Genomic DNA, 17,289 nt, shown 5'->3' with positions numbered 1-17,289 from the left:
ACGCGTCGTGGTGTGTGTGTGCATGTGTGTGTGCGGACGTCTCGACAGGCGGGCCCATCACTTCTTGTTCGAGAACTTGTGCGCGCACGCCGGACGTGCGCTGATAAAATTTAATTTAACTCATTATAAACCATATTCACAAAGTGGAAGTTTATTTTACTAAAACACAATCACGAGGAGCCATCGAAGTCCCCAACAAGTATAAAATAATGCATAATTAGGGGACTAGCAACCGTTCTCAGAGTCGCTTATTGTTACTTAAGATGAAGTTAAAACGAGACAGATTTATGTGAGAGTTATAACTAAACTTAAGTAACGATTAAGTGACTCTGAGTACGTCTGTAAATTATGCTGTACTTGTCATAAACAAGGCCACTAGGAAACTTAATGTAACAGAAAAGATTCAGTTATCATAAAGTGCCCCAACTACGCGAAATGTTTTTTTATTCAGATACAAGTTAACCCTTGACTGCAATCTCCTAAGCTAATTGTCAGCAGAGGCGGATTAAATGTCGAGAGCGCCCTAAGTAAGGATCTCATAGGCGCCCGTCTAGCAGCCATATTAAAAAAAATACTAACTTCGAAAGAACGATGAATCGTATAGTTCACGGCATGTTGAGATGTCAATCGGGGTATGAGGCGGGGGGATGCCCCGCCCACACGCACGTAACCCACGCTCACCCGCACTGGGGTTAGCGTTGGGGCTGTTAGGATGTGGGGGCGTTTCCTCCTCGATTGCCTTCTCGACCTGTCACGTACTATAATAGGCTACTTGACTCATATCTAATTTCGTCCAATAAATGATTATTTATTATAGTATTTTGCTTAAGACAACGAAATATATCAATAACAATTATTAAAAACGCAGGATGGATATATAAATCCAATTTAAAAAAATACAATTTTTATTTTTATTTGAAACGCAGAAAACGCTGTCAGCCATGATGTGACGTCATTAAATATGTAAACAAAGAAATGTCATCCCTATGTCACGCGTGGACTAACGTAGTATCCATATATATAAAATTTAAAGTCCGTAAAAGTTTGTCAGGACTTTAAATTATCTACTTTTTTTACATTCTCGGATGATACAATAACGATAATTACTATATTTTTCATGTAAACTAGTATAGAAGTCATGTTTATTAAACTTTGGGAGGTTGTGCTGTTGTTTACAAATGCATGACGTCAGAGCACAGATAATCTATCGGCCAAACATGGCCGACAGTGTTTTCACCTGTCTAAGAAAAATATATTTTTAAATTAAAGTTTTACGGTTTTTAGGGCGCAAAAAAATATAGTGTTAATTTTTTTGATCTAATAGGACAAATATTAACCATTTAAGACCTACTTAAAAAAAGGGTCAACTAGCCTATTGCGAAGCTGGTAGCTGGTGATTATACGAAGTGAACGAGTGAAGACTTCACATTTTACTATATTAAAGAAGAGGCGGTCACTCCAAGATTTTGCATAGAAACCCAACTCTACATGATCGCACGCGCCCCTTCGTAATCTCGCGCCCCTAGGCACGTGCCTAAATTGCCTTAGGGATAATCCGCCACTGATTGTCAGAGATTTGGTCACTACAAAACCAAGATTAAGTGATTAGAAACAACATACGAAAGACGAAATCGAGGAGTTGGGATCCGAAATCCAATGGTGTAATGCTTAGCACCAAAAATAATATTGCATCATCCGTAGTTCCATAATCACTATAGTTTAGGAGTGCTGTACCCCTACATCATCAGGGTTGAGGAGTTAGAACTCGGAGTCCAAGCATAAGGTCGTTGCTTGGTACCTACAACATTAACCCACTATGAACAAACACTACCTGAATCTTGATAACTTAGGCGGGCAGTAATCCTGCAGCATCAGGATTGAGGAGTTGGATCCAGAAATTTTTATGGGACTACCAAGGAAACATCCTCTGTTGATTAAAAAATAATTTGCAAATCGGTCCAGAGCCCTCGAAAAAATCGGTGTAAAAAAGGGTCGAATTGAGAACCACCTCTTTTTTGGAAGTCGATTAAAAAATAGTAGGTCTAATAACAACTACTTACCTATACTTTTCTCAATATTCCTTGTAAAAAAAGGATATCACTACTATTATTAGACCAGTTTAGTCAGTTTAATTTAGCGGCTAATTAATGACTAAAAATACCGTTAGGTATGCTACGACCTTTATTGTAATATAATTGTTATAATTATTGCATTTGTTAATATTAGTAGTCATTAGTAGAATATTAATTTATTGTTAATTATTTATTTATTATTCTTAAAATTAAGTTATGCTTTCACAGAACAGTTATCTCGCAAAATTTAGCACAATCTGAGCCGAGAATAAAGTTTTGGTCAAACGTAACGCGTGACAGACTGTCAGTGGCGCCGATTCCGTTGTTTTCCTCTAAACTAAATTTAGAGTATCTGCATCCTCTTCTTGTTAATATTGCGAAAAGAGACGGAACATGAATTTTACATTTAAAGAGTCTTAATTTTCGTGCACGTTACAAATTTAAAGTTTAAACAATACGCTCGTGACTGACAGCTAAAGTCACGAGGTTTGATGGCTCTAAATTAAATTTTTTAAACTATCAAACTGTGTCTGTCCTTTTCATATAATAATATATTAGTAAGAAGAGGATCCGAATGCTCTAAAATTTAGCTATGCTCAGAATCAGTACCAGTAGCGTATCAAACAAGGGGGCAAATTAAAATCCAAGAAATAGAAATATAACTTTCTTTATTCAAAGGAACTTTTCCAAGTACATATGTATCGTGAAGTCTATTTATGGTTAGGAATGCCTTTCCTGTCAAAAAGAACCAGTAAGAAAGTCGGTGGTTGCTCTTTTCAAATATTCGATTTACAATAATATATTATGCTATGTATAAAAGTAATTGCAATCCCGCGCAACGCTCTTTAATCATTTATTTTGATTTTAGGAGATTTTTTTAGTAGCATACTCTTAGTAGATCATTTAGACTTGTGTAAACGTCTACGCCGTGTATAGCGTGTTGCTTACGCATTTTTGCTTGTATTCATTTGCGATTTGTTTGCCTGTTATCTTGACTAAAATAGAATACCTATACTCTATCTGCGGAAAGAAGTTGGTATAGCACTCTCTCAGTTACGTAATTCCATACAAATGATAGAGACAAATATCTCAGAGGGCGTTAACCATTTTTTCAACAGATTTTCGTTTCTATCATTTGTATGGAATTACGTAACAGAGAGAGCGCTATACATACTAACTTCTTTCCGCTGATAGAGTACAGTACAGGTGCCACGAGTTTCTGCCGACACGCGTTAAGTATGACCAAGCCTTCAGTAGTCGTTTTTAATCAAACTTGTTTACACAAAAAGGTAACACTCCAGGCTGTTGTAACCGCCATTTTGTTTTATTTATTTTATTCGGCCGATTAATTGATCTCTTGTTTTTATTTGTTTTATTTAATTTTATTAAGCGAAATGGAAATAAATTCTGTTTTAAAATGAATTGTCTTGCATTTTTATTTATTTATCCACTTTCCTTTTCGACTAGTTTTAATTGGCGACTTCATCTGCGAAGACTCAATAACTAACTTATTAAGTTATGTGGTTTTAGGGTTTCGTAGTCAACAAATAACGTCCCTTATAAGCCTTATATTTTCACCATGACCGTCTGTCCTTCCGTCCGTCCGTCCACGGCTTAGCTCTGAGTCTTTAGTAACAGAAAGCCGAAATTTGGCATTAATATGCCAAATATGCACCTCCAGTGCTCTACAAAATTAGTTCATCCGTTTGAATAGCAACATTTTTCAGACGCTTGGTTTTTAACGCGCCCGCTTCTATCTAGGATATTTAAAATTGTTTATTTTTTACAGCAATAAAAAGAAATTTTATTCAAATCGGTAGAGTAAGTAGTTGAGAAGAAGTGACAAACAAACAATAAAGCCGATTCTTTAATGTATATGATAAACAAACAGTTTACATAAAAAAATAATGTTTTAATAAAATCTACGCATCGTACCTACACGACTTGAAACTTGTAAACTCACTTTCAAGTTACCAACTTTTTTATTGAAAATTTTTCACTCGAAATCCAACTCTACGTTTAAGAGTTAAAGTGTAAAATAGCTTAATTTTACACGAAATTGATCAAGCAGTTACAAAAAAATGCTATTAGATTTACAACTTTATAAACTAGTGGTTAAAGTAGAATTTTGTTTGAATATTCAAATCGTAATGACGAATCGTGCTTCAAATGTCAAACAGCACAGTCAGTAAGAATGTCTCAACGAGACAACGTATTCTAAATTCAAATAAGTTTTATTTTTTTTAAACAATCTGTAGTCTATCATATTTTTAATATAGGATAGCTTCTTTATTGTGATAGAAATGGTGGGAAAGTGCGTGTTTTTCTTAATTTTTAGCGTAATGGCGTCGGTTATGGATGGACAGACCTTGGGAGGTAAGTGAAAGGTGTATCGCGGGACACAAAATGGTTTTCTGTTACACAAACATTTTGTCATAATATTATTTTGAGGTCGCATATTGCATAAATATTTTAATTCTCTGTATTATAGATTTTTTATCATAATTTAAATATAGTAGGCTGATGATTATTGATCAGAGATCGATAGGTATAAAGTTTTGTTGTAATAAATAAAAAAACGGGCAAGTGCGAGTCAGGCTCGCGCAATGAGGGTTCCGTACTACAGTCGTATTTTTTCGACATTTTGCACGATAATTCAAAAACTATGATGCATAAAAATAAATAAAAATCTGTTTTAGAATGTACAGGTGAAAACCTTTCATGTGATACCCCACTTGATATAGTCACTCACTTCGAAAGTTGAAAATACTAATTATTAGTTCATGACCACAATTTAATTTTTTTTGTGTGATATAACCACAAATTCACGTTTTTCAGATTTTTACCTACCTACCTGCCAAACTTCATGATTCTAGGTCAACGGGAAGTACCCTGTAGGTTTCTTGACAGACAGACAGACAGACAGACAACAAAGTGATCCTATAAGGGTTCCGTTTTCCTTTTGAGGTACGGAACCCTAAAAAACGAGTTTTTAAGGTTCGAGGTCGACATGTTTTTTTAACATCAACGGATTTTGGTGTGAAATATTATATATTTTTTATAATTTGTGCCATGTGGTTGTACCTTATCTGCGACATCGTAACTTTTTCACTAAGCCGATTTTGATTAAACTTAGGTATAGTCTGCGACAGCATTAAATGGCGATTGGGGTATGACGCAGGTGACACCCCGCACACCCGCACGCCACCTGCGCTCGCCCGCACCGGGATAGAGCAGGAACTGTGCGAGTGTGCGGGGCGTTTCCTCCCCGCCACCTGTTGCGTACTAAGTTAACTAAGTACTCATCATCATCATCATCATGATCAACCCATAACCGACTCACTACAGAGCACGAGTCTCCTCTCAGAGTGAGAAGGGTTTTGGCCATAGCCTACCACGCTGGCCATGTGCGGATTGGTAGACTTCACACACATTTCAGAACATTATGGAGAACTCTTAGGCATGCAGGTTTCCTCACGATGTTTTCCTTCACCGTTAAAGCAAGTGATATTTAATTACTTAAAACGCACATAACTCCGAAAAGTTAGAGGTGCGTGCCCGGGATCGAACCCCCGACCTCCGATTAGAAGGCGGACGTCCTAACCACTAGGCTATCACAGCTTTTGTACCTACAATAGGTAGGTATATAAACAGAAATTCATTCATTTAACGGTGAAGAGACATCGCGAGGAAACCTTCAAGCTTGAAAGTTCTCCATAATGTTTTAAAAAGTGTGTGAAGTCTGCCAATCCGCACTTGGCCAGCGTGGCGGACTATGGCCTAACCCCTTCTCATTCTGAGAGGAGACTCTTGCTCAATAGTCGGCCGGCGATAAGTTTTTTTTTTATTTATTTAGATACAAAGTTAGTCTCTATCTATCTGGTGGTAAGTGACGATATATGTATGCAGTCTAAGATGGAGGCGGGCTAACCTGGAAGCGGTATGGAAGTTTTTAATAAACCAAATTCAAATTCAAATTCAAATTCAAATTCAAATTCAAATTCAAATTCAAATTCAAATTTCTTTATTGCGAATATGGGTAAACAGTGCAGATATTACAAAACAAAAAGGTACAGCCAAATTCTGCCTATTAGCATGCAATATGTTATGACTTATGATATACCGAACAACATAAAGGGGCATCCCTTTGGTTTCTACACGGCGTACCGGAACGCTAAATCGCTTGGCGGCACGGCTTTGCCGGCAGGGTGGTAACTAGGTTGATCATAATGATGATGATGATGATAATTGATTGGTAAACCAATGTAGAGTAGGTAAGTACCTATTAAAACATTTAATACCTACCTTGATAGAGTCGTATATTATTTACTAGCTCATGCCCACGACTTCGTACGCGTGGACTGAAAATCCCGTGGAAACTCTTTGATTTTCCGGGATAAAAAGTAGCCTGTGTCACTCTCCAGGTCTTAAACTATACTTAACCATCCAAAAACATGGATCCGTTGAGCAACGGGTCATTTATTGGTTTGTCCTTCAATCATAACGAAGTCTTGGGCATCAGTACCCATATTATAAACTAGCTTATGCTCGCGACTTCGTCCGCGTGGACTATAAAATTTCAAAACCCTATTTCACCCCCTTAGGAGTTGAATTTTCAAAAATCCTTTCTTAGCGGATGCCTACGTCATAATAGCTATCTGCATGCCAAATTTCAGCCCGATCCGTCCAGTAGTTTGAGCTGTGCGTTGATAGATCAGTCAGTCAGTCAGTCAGTCAGTCATTCAGTCAGTCAGTCAGTCAGTCACCTTTTCCTTTTATACATATAGATGTGTGTTTCTTTGTTGATTTGTTGGTTTGTCCTTCAATCACGTCGCAACTGAGCAACGGATCGAGGTGATTGTTTGCATGAATACCTGTGACATATTATGCTACTTTTTATTGCGGAAAAGCTATTTCCTTCATGATGTTCGCTAGCCTGGAAAAGAGGAAGACGATCTATCAGCTAAAAATCAGTACCCTTATCATAAATGCAAAAGTGTGTTTGTTTGTTGGTTTGTTCTTCAATCACGTCGCAACGGTGCAACGGATTGACGTGATTTTTTGCATGGTAGGCTACTTTTTATTGCGGAAAATCTAAGTTCCCACGGGATTTCAAAATCCTAAATCCACGCGAAGTCGCGGGCGTCAGCTAGTAACCAATAAGTAGGCTTTTATAAAGAAAAGCTATTACTATGTAAAGAATGCAGGAAACGTTCAATGATTTGTAATTACGTTCAACAGTAAATATTCATAATTATAAGTAGCTAATAAATAAATACATTATGTACTTTATTACTAGACCAGCTTGTGCTCGCGACTTCGTCCGTGTGGACTACACAAATTTCAAACCCCTATTTTATTTTATTTTATTTAACAGGAAAACTTACAGCTAATATGAAAAAATTAATAGGTAAAGACAAAAGAAGATTAAAGCTAATGACAAGTTTTCACAGATAGAATAAACATAAGAATAACAAAAAAACTCGACTGGGGGAGAGAAAATTCAGGGAATAAAGTAATAAAAAACGAGATCTGGCCAACGAATTATTTAACTGAAATATGAGCGTTAAAGAATTCACCCCCTTAGGGGTTGCATTTTCAAAAATCCTTTCTTAGCGGATGCCTACTTCATAATATCTATCTATCTGATAGATCAGTCACTTTTGTTTCTACACGTGTACCTATGTAGGTACTTATGTGATGAAGTCGGGCGAGCATAATAAAAGCAACTAGAAATCAAAGCATGAAGCTCGCCCGACTTCAACATACATACACGTGTGATAATAGAAGTTATTTTTTACTTTGTAGTGGTTTTAGAAGTCGGTTTTTATATACACAGCTAGGTAGATTAATTGGGTCACCCGACACGGTTGTAAAATGATACCTACGCAGGCGTGTAGACAAGGGTTTCTACCGTGACATTGCGCACCTGTCCCGACCGTTGGTAACGTGAACCAACAATGTAACTGTAACGTAACTAGTATGTATTTTAACCCACTACGGCAGAGCAAAAAGGAGGGGTTATGATTTTAGAAGAAAGAAAGAAAGAACAGAAGTTTATTTTCCGATCTGTGCCACACATCACATCTTATAACTAAGATGCTGCGCGATTGCGGGGAATGACAGCTACAATGTCACGATCGCAATCATCTCTGATTGGTTAACGCTCGCTCACTATTGTTACAATGCATTGTTGCAACAAGAATCGCACAAATTCAGCCAATCACAACAATTGAGATTGTAATAATGATTGATGCAGGTTTTAGACAATTTCCGGCGTTTCTTCCACCTGAGCATTAAGCCCAACGTACTTCAAGCAAAAGAAGCGCATTTTAGCAGTCTCCAGTTCAGCTCAGCATGTATCTTCTTCATCGTCATGACACTCCTGGCAGAGTGGTCGTGGTCATCACGAAGTGACGTTTTTGGGGGCAGATATTATACGCCTCACGAGCATTCGCCACTTGTCCCTGCTGGCCGATAGTGTGGTACATTCGTGCACGGGACCGCCCACAGCGGACTTCATTTGGTTGGTCGCGTAGGTGACCTTCCTCGCCCTCTCATACCCTCCAACTTGCCCTGTACTACAAGACTCTCAATGGAGTCACTCTCACACCGGGAGATATGACCGAAGAACTTTCGTATGCGACTCTGTACTAACGTCGAAAGACGTTGTCTAAAGCCTCAATAGCTAAACGGGTAAAGGAGTGGACTGAAAACCGAAAGGTCGACGGTTCAAACCCCGCCCGTTGCACTATTGTCGTACCTACTCCTAGCACAAGCCTGACGCTAAGTTGGAGAGGAAAATGTCGTGTGGAATGCGATCAATGATCAACTTGCCGATAACAGACGATCACAGACCATCATACGAGTAACGATCGAACGATATTTGGGCCATATTTTATCAGAAGACATAAAAGATGACAGAGATGTGGAGAGGGAGCGCAGGGCTCTTTCGGTACGGGCTAACATGATAGCGCGCAGATTCGCTCGTTGCTCTGATGATGTGAAGGTGACGTTATTTAAAGCTTTTTGTCAATGTTTCTACACATGTCAGCTGTGGACAAAGTTTACCAAGCGCAGCTATAATGCACTTAGGGTACAATATAACAACGCCTTCCGCATCCTAATGAAGCACCCGCGTTTCTGCAGTGCTAAAGCTATGTTTGCTGCTGCAAGAGTCCCTGACTTCTTCGCCATACTCCGAGCAAGGACGGCATCCTTCTGGAAAAGACTGACACACAGTACAAACGCTATCTTGTGTGCTGTTGTAGAGGATCTTAGTAATCCTTTTACAAAACATTGGTCCAACCTGCATCGGTGCGACAATAACACCTTTACTTAGATTAGTTTTTTAAATTGTTAGCTCCATTTTTTTTTTTTTTAACATTTATATTATATTCTAATCGATTCTAATATTAATTTAATCCGCTTCATACTGTGTATATTGTTATGGGTTGTATTTTCATTGCCTGAAATAAAAATTATTTATTATTTTATTTATTTATAGTAGAGTCAGTCATCACCATAGACTTGACAAAAATATTGAGCTAACGAAAAAACTATCATTTTCCAGGTCCCATGCACGACAAAGTGGTCGTGTGCTACGTGGCAACGTGGGCAGTGTACAGACCAGGTGCAGGCAAATACGACCTGGCAGATATCGAACCTTCGTTATGCACCCATCTCGTCTACTCCTTCGCCGGTCTCGACGAGAGTACGTCAAGCATCAAGAGTCTAGGTGGGTTGTGACGTGTCTTCATGGTTGTGGTGTATTATAAAGGATTTTTCTTGAAAAGGAAGGAGGAAGGATGACGTAGACATCTACGTCATAATAGCTATCTGCATGCCAAATTTTAGCCCGATCCGTCCAGTTGTTTGGGCTGTGCGTTGATAGATCAGTCAGTCAGTCAGCTTTTCCTCTTATTTATTTCAATTTCACCGTTTCAGATCCCTGGCAAGACCTTGAGAAGGACTATGGTAAAGCCGGATACAAGCGTTTAGTGTCTCTTAAGGAAAGGTATCCTCACCTGAAGGTGACGATCGCCATCGGAGGCTGGAACGAGGGTTCTGACAAGTACTCCAGGATGGCCTCCAAACCGGAGACCAGAGCCAAGTTTGTGGAGAGCGTGATGCTGTTCTTGAAGTGAGTATCCAATCCAATACACCAGCATGTGTGCGATGGCATTTCTTGCATTGCTGGACGTAGGCCTTGCCTTTGTTCGCGTAAGGACAGATTCTCAGAAAGACGGATTCTCAAAAAGACAGATTCTCAAAAGGACAGAAATAATGTGCAACGGAGTCTCGATAGACTCGTGGCACAGTCTGCAGGTGTCCGAGCCCTGGAGTTTAAGGTTGTACATGTGCCTTTTAGGCCACAGCGACCCGTTAAAGCTCGCACTAGAATGCACAGATTACTCCTATTAAGCGCCAGCACCTCAAAGGCTACCTTCTTGTTGAAGGATTTGACCAGCGCTTTCGAGTGGCGCCTGGCAAGTTTCTCCATGTTAAGTGTATCGTAATAGCAATAGGTCAGAAGGACAAGTTGAACCAGGCTCATAGCTCTAGCACTGTCATTAATAAATGACGTATCTTTTTCTTTTTTAGCACATACAAGTTCGATGGTCTTGATCTGGATTGGGAGTACCCTACGAAAAGGGGAGGAACACCAGAAGATAGGAACAACTACGTCGCTATGGTGAAGGTAATTATTTCCTGTTCTTCCCCAAATATTCCGGTGAATAAACTGGTTGGCGATAACCTAGTGGTGAAGAGTTTAAGACGTTGATCTCCTATGGGGTTCGATCCCTGAGCACGCATCTCTAACTCTACGGAGTTATGTGCGTTCTAAGCAATGAAGAATAAGTTGTTTAAACGGTGAAGGAGAACATGGTGACGAAACCTGTATGCCTGAGAGTTTTCCATAAAGTTTTCAAAAGAGTGTGAAGTCTGCCAATCTGCACTTGGCTAGGATGGTAGACTTTTTTATATATATAAAAAAGCGAGCAAAGAAGCAGGCGGGTCTCCTGATGTTGAGTGATTATCGCCGACCATTAACATTTGCAGTACCAAAGGACCCGCTAATGCGTTGCCGGCCTTTCAGGCATTTGTTGCTCTGCCCTTTGAATAACCCCACATTGAAATCTAGTGGCCAAACCTCATTCTGAGAGGTAGACCCGTGTTTAGTAGTGAGCCAGTGATCATGATGCTCACACAATTTCAAATCGTCAACTAAATCTACCAATTTACTAATCAAAATTCTACATAACCTTCCACAGGAGCTAAAAGATGCCTTCGAGCCATACGGCTACATCCTCACAGCGGCTCTAGGAGCTGGCAAGGAGACCATGGACACCGCGTATGACTTAGCCAGACTCAGCCGATACCTTGACTTCATCCACATGATGTGCTACGACTATCACGGCACTTGGGACAACATGGTCGGAGCCAACGCGCCCTTGAGGGGGACTAGCGAAGATGACTTCCTTAGTATTGTAAGTAAGACCAATAAAATGTTTCTTATTAAGAGCTGGTGTTTTCATGATCACTGATGCGGCCTGCATGCGTCACAACCCTTTGAGAGTGTGCGCTATCACGAAAAATCCTCTGCCTTCCTCATCCGACCACTATCAAAGACGCTTCTCGACCTCCTTCATACATCTGCTTCCAGCCATTATCTTTAGATCGTTGGTCCATCGTGCCAGATAGATAGGACCGATATGGTAGATAGGATCTGACCAGACTGAGCCAATACCTTGACTTCATCCACATGTGCTACGACTGCCACGGCACTTGGGACAACATGGTCGGAGCCAACGCGCCCTTGAGGGGCACTAGCGAAGACGACTTCCTTAGTATTGTAAGACCAATACCATGTTTCTTATTAAGAGCCACCAACATCGCGGTTATATAGGCCGAAACGCGGGAGGGCGCCCGTTCGGTACTTGCTCGTTGGCTCTTTCCCGGGGCGCCTTCTTGGCTCCCTATAAATTCTTTCTATCCTTTCATTGTCCCTTTAGTCTTTCTCCCCTTTCTGGGGCAGACGTACACAACACACAGATCCCCGCGTACCCCGCGGTCCGGATCCTTCCTCAAACATCCACGATCACGGTCCGAGCTGTTCCGCCTCTTATGCCAGTGATGCGTGAACTCCCGCAGCTTGTTGCAGCTTGCTCGCGAACAATCAGGGCGCACCGGAGGTCCTCATACAGCGCACACTCCCACAAGACGTGGTGGAGGTCCTCCTCCGCCAGTCCGCACAAGCATGCACCACTCTCCACGAAACACATGTCATGCAGGCGCTTGTTGAAGCATCCATGGCCTGTCAGGATCTGCGAGGTCTCATAGTCCAGTACGACCCAGATTGCCCTGAGCCGACCGGCCACGTCCGGGAAGAACCGACGCAGCTTACCACGTTTCGTCTCATCCGTCCAGCGCGCTTGCCACTCCGCCACAATGGCCAACCCGATCTCGTTGTTGGTGGTGGCGGACAGGAGAGAATGCTTTGTTGTGATTGGTGGACTCAAAAGTCACGTTATCAAGACAATGTGCGGAATGAGGGTACCGAACGGGCGTGGGCCGACTTTTATGCTAAGCAATTGCCTAAGCTTGGCGATCGGGGGTGTCCGGCTATTAGTGGTAGTCTTTGACTGTGTTCTAAGCTTTTCTTTCCCTTGCAGGAGTACACAATAAAGTATTTATTATCCCACGGAGTCAGCCCATACAAGATGATCCTTGGTCTACCGATGTACGGCCGTAACTTCCTCCTGGCAAATCCATCAGTGAAGAGCATCAAGTTGGGTCACACGCCAGCTAAGAACATCGGTTTCGCCGGACCTTATACTAGAGAGTCTGGCTTCATTGGGTATAATGAGGTGAGAGTTCATACAAGATAACCCATGGTCTAGGAAATTCCTCCTGGCAAATCCTGGAGAACTCTCAGGCATGCAGGTTTCCTCAACATGTTTTACATAGGCTACTTTTTATCCCGGAAAATCAAAGAATTCCCACGGGATTTTTAAAGACCAATCCGTTTAATTGATTTACATGGTACAGAGGTAGTTTGCGTCCCGGAAATTGACAGCTTTTTATCCCAGAAAATCAAAGAGTTCCCACGGGATTTTATAAACCTAAATCCACCCGAAGTCGCGGGCATTCTCTAATTTTGAATAAATAGCTTCAACCCTGAGGCTGAGATCTATAGACCGCACTTTGACTTTGCTCAGACTTAAGATTGAGTTAAAACGAGACAGATTTATGTGACAGATATGACTGTCTCGTTTTAGCTCTGCCTTAAGTCTTAAGTCAAAGTGCGGTAAAGGAGTGGACTGAAAACCGAAAGGTAGACGGTTCAAACTTTGCCCGTTGCACTATTGTCGTACCTACTCCTAGCACAAGCCTGACGCTTAGTTGGAGAGGAAAGGGGAATATTAGTCATTTTACATGGCTAAATATTCTTTAAAAAAAAAAAAAAAAAGAGTGCACTCTATAGATCTCACCCCTAAACCGAACGTCTATATAATCCACAGATCTGCGAAGAGATGACCAACAAAACATCAACATGGACCCGACATTGGGACGAGAACTCTGCATCCGCGTACATCAGGAACGGAGAGAAAGTCATCGTGTACGACAACCCACGGTCCATTGCTGTCAAAGTCAAGTAAGTTGAGCTTCATACCCCGAGACAACCTCCACCAGTGCACCAGACACCCAGGGGGTGCAGATTTCCCTATTTTTAGGGTTCAGTACCTCAAAAGGAAAAACGGAACTCTTATAGGATCACTTTGTTGTCTGTCTGTCAAGAAACCTACAGCGTACTTCCCGTTGATCTAGAATCATGAAATTTGGCAGGTAGGGATCTTATAGCTGACATTTGGGGAAAACATATGAAAACCGTGAATTTGTAGTTACATCACACAAAAAAATTTAATTGTGGTCATAAACTAATAATAATTAGTGTTTTCAATTTTCAAAGTAAGATAACTATATCAAGAGGGATATCATATGAAAGGTCTTCACCTGTGCATTCTAAGACAGATTATTTATTTTTGTGCATCATAGTTTTTCATTTATCGTGCAAAATGTCGAAAAAATACGACTGTGATAAGGACCGGGTTTTCTGATTTCACGTCACCATCCATACTAATATTATAAATGCGAAAGTGTGTCTGTCTGTCTTGTCTGCTAGCTTTTCACGGCTTAACCGTTCAACCAATTTTGACGAAATTTGGTACAGAGGTAGCTTGCAACCCGGGGAAGGAAGGCTACTTTTTATCCCGGAAAATTTAAGAGTTCCCACAGGATTTCGCGGGTGTCGCAGGCGTCATCTAGTAGTCTAATATTTGTTGACATAATTACCGTCGATTCAGGATCAAACCCAGAGTCCCCTCGCTCAGGTTCAATCTAGTTTGGATTCCCTTTCCCGCCCCCTGAAATCATATTTGAAAAGTACCTACTCGCAATTTTTTTAAAGCCTCGATAGCGCAACGTTTAAAGGAGCGAACTGAAAACCGAAAGGTCGCCGGTTCAAATCCCACCCTTTGCACTATTGTAACTGCTCCTAGCACAAGCTTTACGCTTAATTGGAGGGGAAAGGGGAATATTAGTCACCAACTTAGCTAATATTTTAGCGTTTAAGCTACCGTGAGTTATTTCCATTATAAATAATATCTATCCCGGCTATACTCACGTGTCTAGTCGACGTTAGCCCGACTAGTTTCGAACCCATCCGGGGTCCTTTTTCAAGGGAGTCAGTTCGCGCACGCGCCACGGCTGTGACTGCGGGCCGCGCTAACGTCGACTAGACACGTGAGTACAGCCGGGATAGATATTAGCTAATATTCTTTAAAAAAAAATTTTTTTCAAGGACGGCCATAGACTACGGCTTAGGAGGCCTGATGGTGTGGAGTATAGACACGGACGACTTCAGGGGCGCGTGCGAAGCGGAGCCTGACACCTACTTGGACTTCATGGAGCGATACAACAAGCTGGTGGACGACCCTGTGCTGCAGGAGGCGCTGAAGAACCTGAACTTACCCGATGGTAGGTGTTTCTCCATCATCATCATCAAACGATAGACTTCCACAGCTGGACATATTTCTCTTGTAGGGACTTCCACACACCATGCACCGTCTTGCTCCGCCGCTATCCAGCATCTCCCGCAGACTCGTTTGATGTCATCCACTTAGTGGGGGATCTTCCAACGCTGCGCTTTCCGGTGCAACGTCACCATTCCATTTTAAGCCTCAATAGCTCAATCGGTAAAGGAGTGGACTGAAAACCGAAAGGTCGACGGTTCAAACCCCGCCCGTTGCACTATTGTCGTACCTACTCCTAGCACAAGCCTGACGCTTAGTTGGAGAGGAAAGGGGAATATTAGTCATTTAACATAGCTAATATTCTTTAAAAAAAAAAAAAATTCTAGCACCTTGGGAAAGGCAGAGACGAGAGACCACCTCATGACATCTTCAAGTCAAGAGTGAAAAGACATCTTCTAGGCAAGCGCGCTGCCAATCACTTGCCAGCAAGTCTGATTGCAGCCAAGGTGTAATTCACCTTTTACAAGTTCTTACTTCTGTCTGTCATTTCTTTTTACTTTAAATCTTTATTTACCTTACTTTTTGTTTCAGCCAACCGCATAGAGAACCTAAGCAGACGTACTGCCTACGCAGTGTCTAACAACAAACTGCACCTTCGCTTAGCTGAGCCGGAATTCTCTAACTACCCTCTAATGAGGACCATCAACGAAGCGACTACCCTCGCGTTAGAAGAGAAGAGAATATTGGATGAAATGGCAGCAGTCGTGAAACAGAACGAGATAGGAGATAAACCTGACGACAAAGGGTCCGCTCAGATTGTTGCTGTTAACTTTTGCTTGCTTTTATGTGCGGTGTTAACTTTTAAACTGTTCTAATTTACCAAAACGCAGACCGCCAATTTTCATTGCTGGGCTAGATTATTAGCCTAAAGCCTAGAAATGGGCTTCAGGCTGGAAAACTATAGGTATGCGTCAGCAATAAAAAATCCAACAATTTTTATTGTTGGACTTGGGGCTAGATTTGCAGCGATGTTTTCGGCGTTATATAGCCCAACAAATAAAATTACTGAGCTACTCCTATTGCCAGCATTAAGACCTGCATTACGAAAGATACAGCACGGAAAGATACAGCAACTTTTTTGTACCAGCTATTTAAGTTACGAATTGTAACCATCATAGAACAAAGATAAAATTAATTTTGAAGTATTTCTCAACTACCCTCTAATGAGGACCATCAATGAAGCGACTACCCTAGCGTTAGAAGAGAAGAGAATATTGGACGAAATGGCGGCAGTCGTGAGACAGAACGAGATAGGAGATAAACCTGACCAAAAAAGTGTCCGCTCGGAGTGTTGCTGTTAACTTTTGCTTGCTTTTATGTGCGGTGTTAAATTTTAAACTATTCTAATTTGCTAAAACGCAGACCGGCAATTTTCATTGCTAGGCTAGATTATTAGCCTAAAGTCTCGGGCTTCAGGCTGGAAAACTATATGCGTCAGCAATAAAAAATCCAATAATTTTTATTGTTGGACTTGGAGCTAGATTTGCAGCGATGTTTTCGGCGTTATATAGCCCAACAAATAAAATTAATGAGCTAGCATAAACAGCAAGTTTTCTGTGCCAGCTTTTTAAGTTACGAATTGTGACCATCTTAGAACAATGATAAAATTAAATAAGTATTTCTCAACTACCCTCTGATAAGGACCATCAACGAAGCGACTACCCTAGCGTTAGAAGAGAAGAGAATATTGTATGAAATGGCGGCAGTCGTGAGACAGAACGAGATAGAAGATAAATCTGACGACAAAGGGTTCCTGATAACTTTTGCTTACTTTTATATGCGGCGTTAACTTCAAAACTGTTTTAATTTGCCATAACTGAAATATAGATCATTAATTGTCATTGCTGGGCTAGATTGTTAGCCAGATTTCCTGCTTAAAGCAAATCTGGTCTAAAGACGTCAGCAATAATGTTGCCCAGCAATTGTTATTGGCTAAATTTGCAGCAAGGTGTAAAAATGACAGATAAAATTGCAGGGCTATATATTATAATGCCAGCAATATTTCTAGCAACATTATTAAATAGCCCATATTATTATTAAAAACGTTGCCAGCAACGCTACTGTCCCAGCTTTATTCGTGTGAGATTCAACCAATCACAAGTCACAACCATTGAGATTTT

At 40.9% G+C, this 17,289-nt stretch overlaps 2 protein-coding genes and 1 long non-coding RNA gene across 3 annotated transcripts in view; 1 reads left to right on the top strand and 2 right to left on the bottom strand.

Moving 5' to 3' along the window:
- Nucleotides 1-17,289, bottom strand: part of LOC117994799 (protein KTI12 homolog) — a 239,271-nt gene that overhangs the window by 94,437 nt on the left and 127,545 nt on the right. The window lies entirely within an intron of this gene.
- Nucleotides 1-17,289, bottom strand: part of LOC138404328 (uncharacterized) — a 201,959-nt gene that overhangs the window by 133,080 nt on the left and 51,590 nt on the right. The window lies entirely within an intron of this gene.
- On the top strand, nt 4,267-16,471 carry LOC117994794 (probable chitinase 2). The gene is made up of 9 exons (XM_034982752.2): nt 4,267-4,448; nt 9,646-9,810; nt 10,020-10,215; nt 10,677-10,773; nt 11,348-11,563; nt 12,749-12,943; nt 13,598-13,731; nt 14,938-15,113; nt 15,701-16,471. The coding sequence occupies exons 1-9, from the start codon at nt 4,376-4,378 to the stop codon at nt 15,982-15,984; spliced, it is 1,536 nt and encodes a 511-aa protein (XP_034838643.1). The 5' UTR covers nt 4,267-4,375; the 3' UTR covers nt 15,985-16,471.

Source organism: Maniola hyperantus, chromosome 27, assembly GCF_902806685.2.
Source record: "Maniola hyperantus chromosome 27, iAphHyp1.2, whole genome shotgun sequence".
Taxonomy (NCBI): Eukaryota; Metazoa; Arthropoda; class Insecta; order Lepidoptera; family Nymphalidae; genus Maniola; species Maniola hyperantus.
Note: the sequence above shows the minus strand (reverse complement) of the source record. Positions and strands in the feature narration are given on the sequence as shown.

Bases quoted from the DNA above. Each gene is read 5' to 3' on its own strand.
- LOC117994794 (XM_034982752.2), top strand. From the start codon at position 4,376: ATGGTGGGAAAGTGCGTGTTTTTCTTAATTTTTAGCGTAATGGCGTCG. The intron at 10,774-11,347 runs GTAATTATTTCC...AACCTTCCACAG, and splicing joins ACTACGTCGCTATGGTGAAG to GAGCTAAAAGATGCCTTCGA. The intron at 13,732-14,937 runs GTAAGTTGAGCT...ATTTTTTTCAAG, and splicing joins TCCATTGCTGTCAAAGTCAA to GACGGCCATAGACTACGGCT.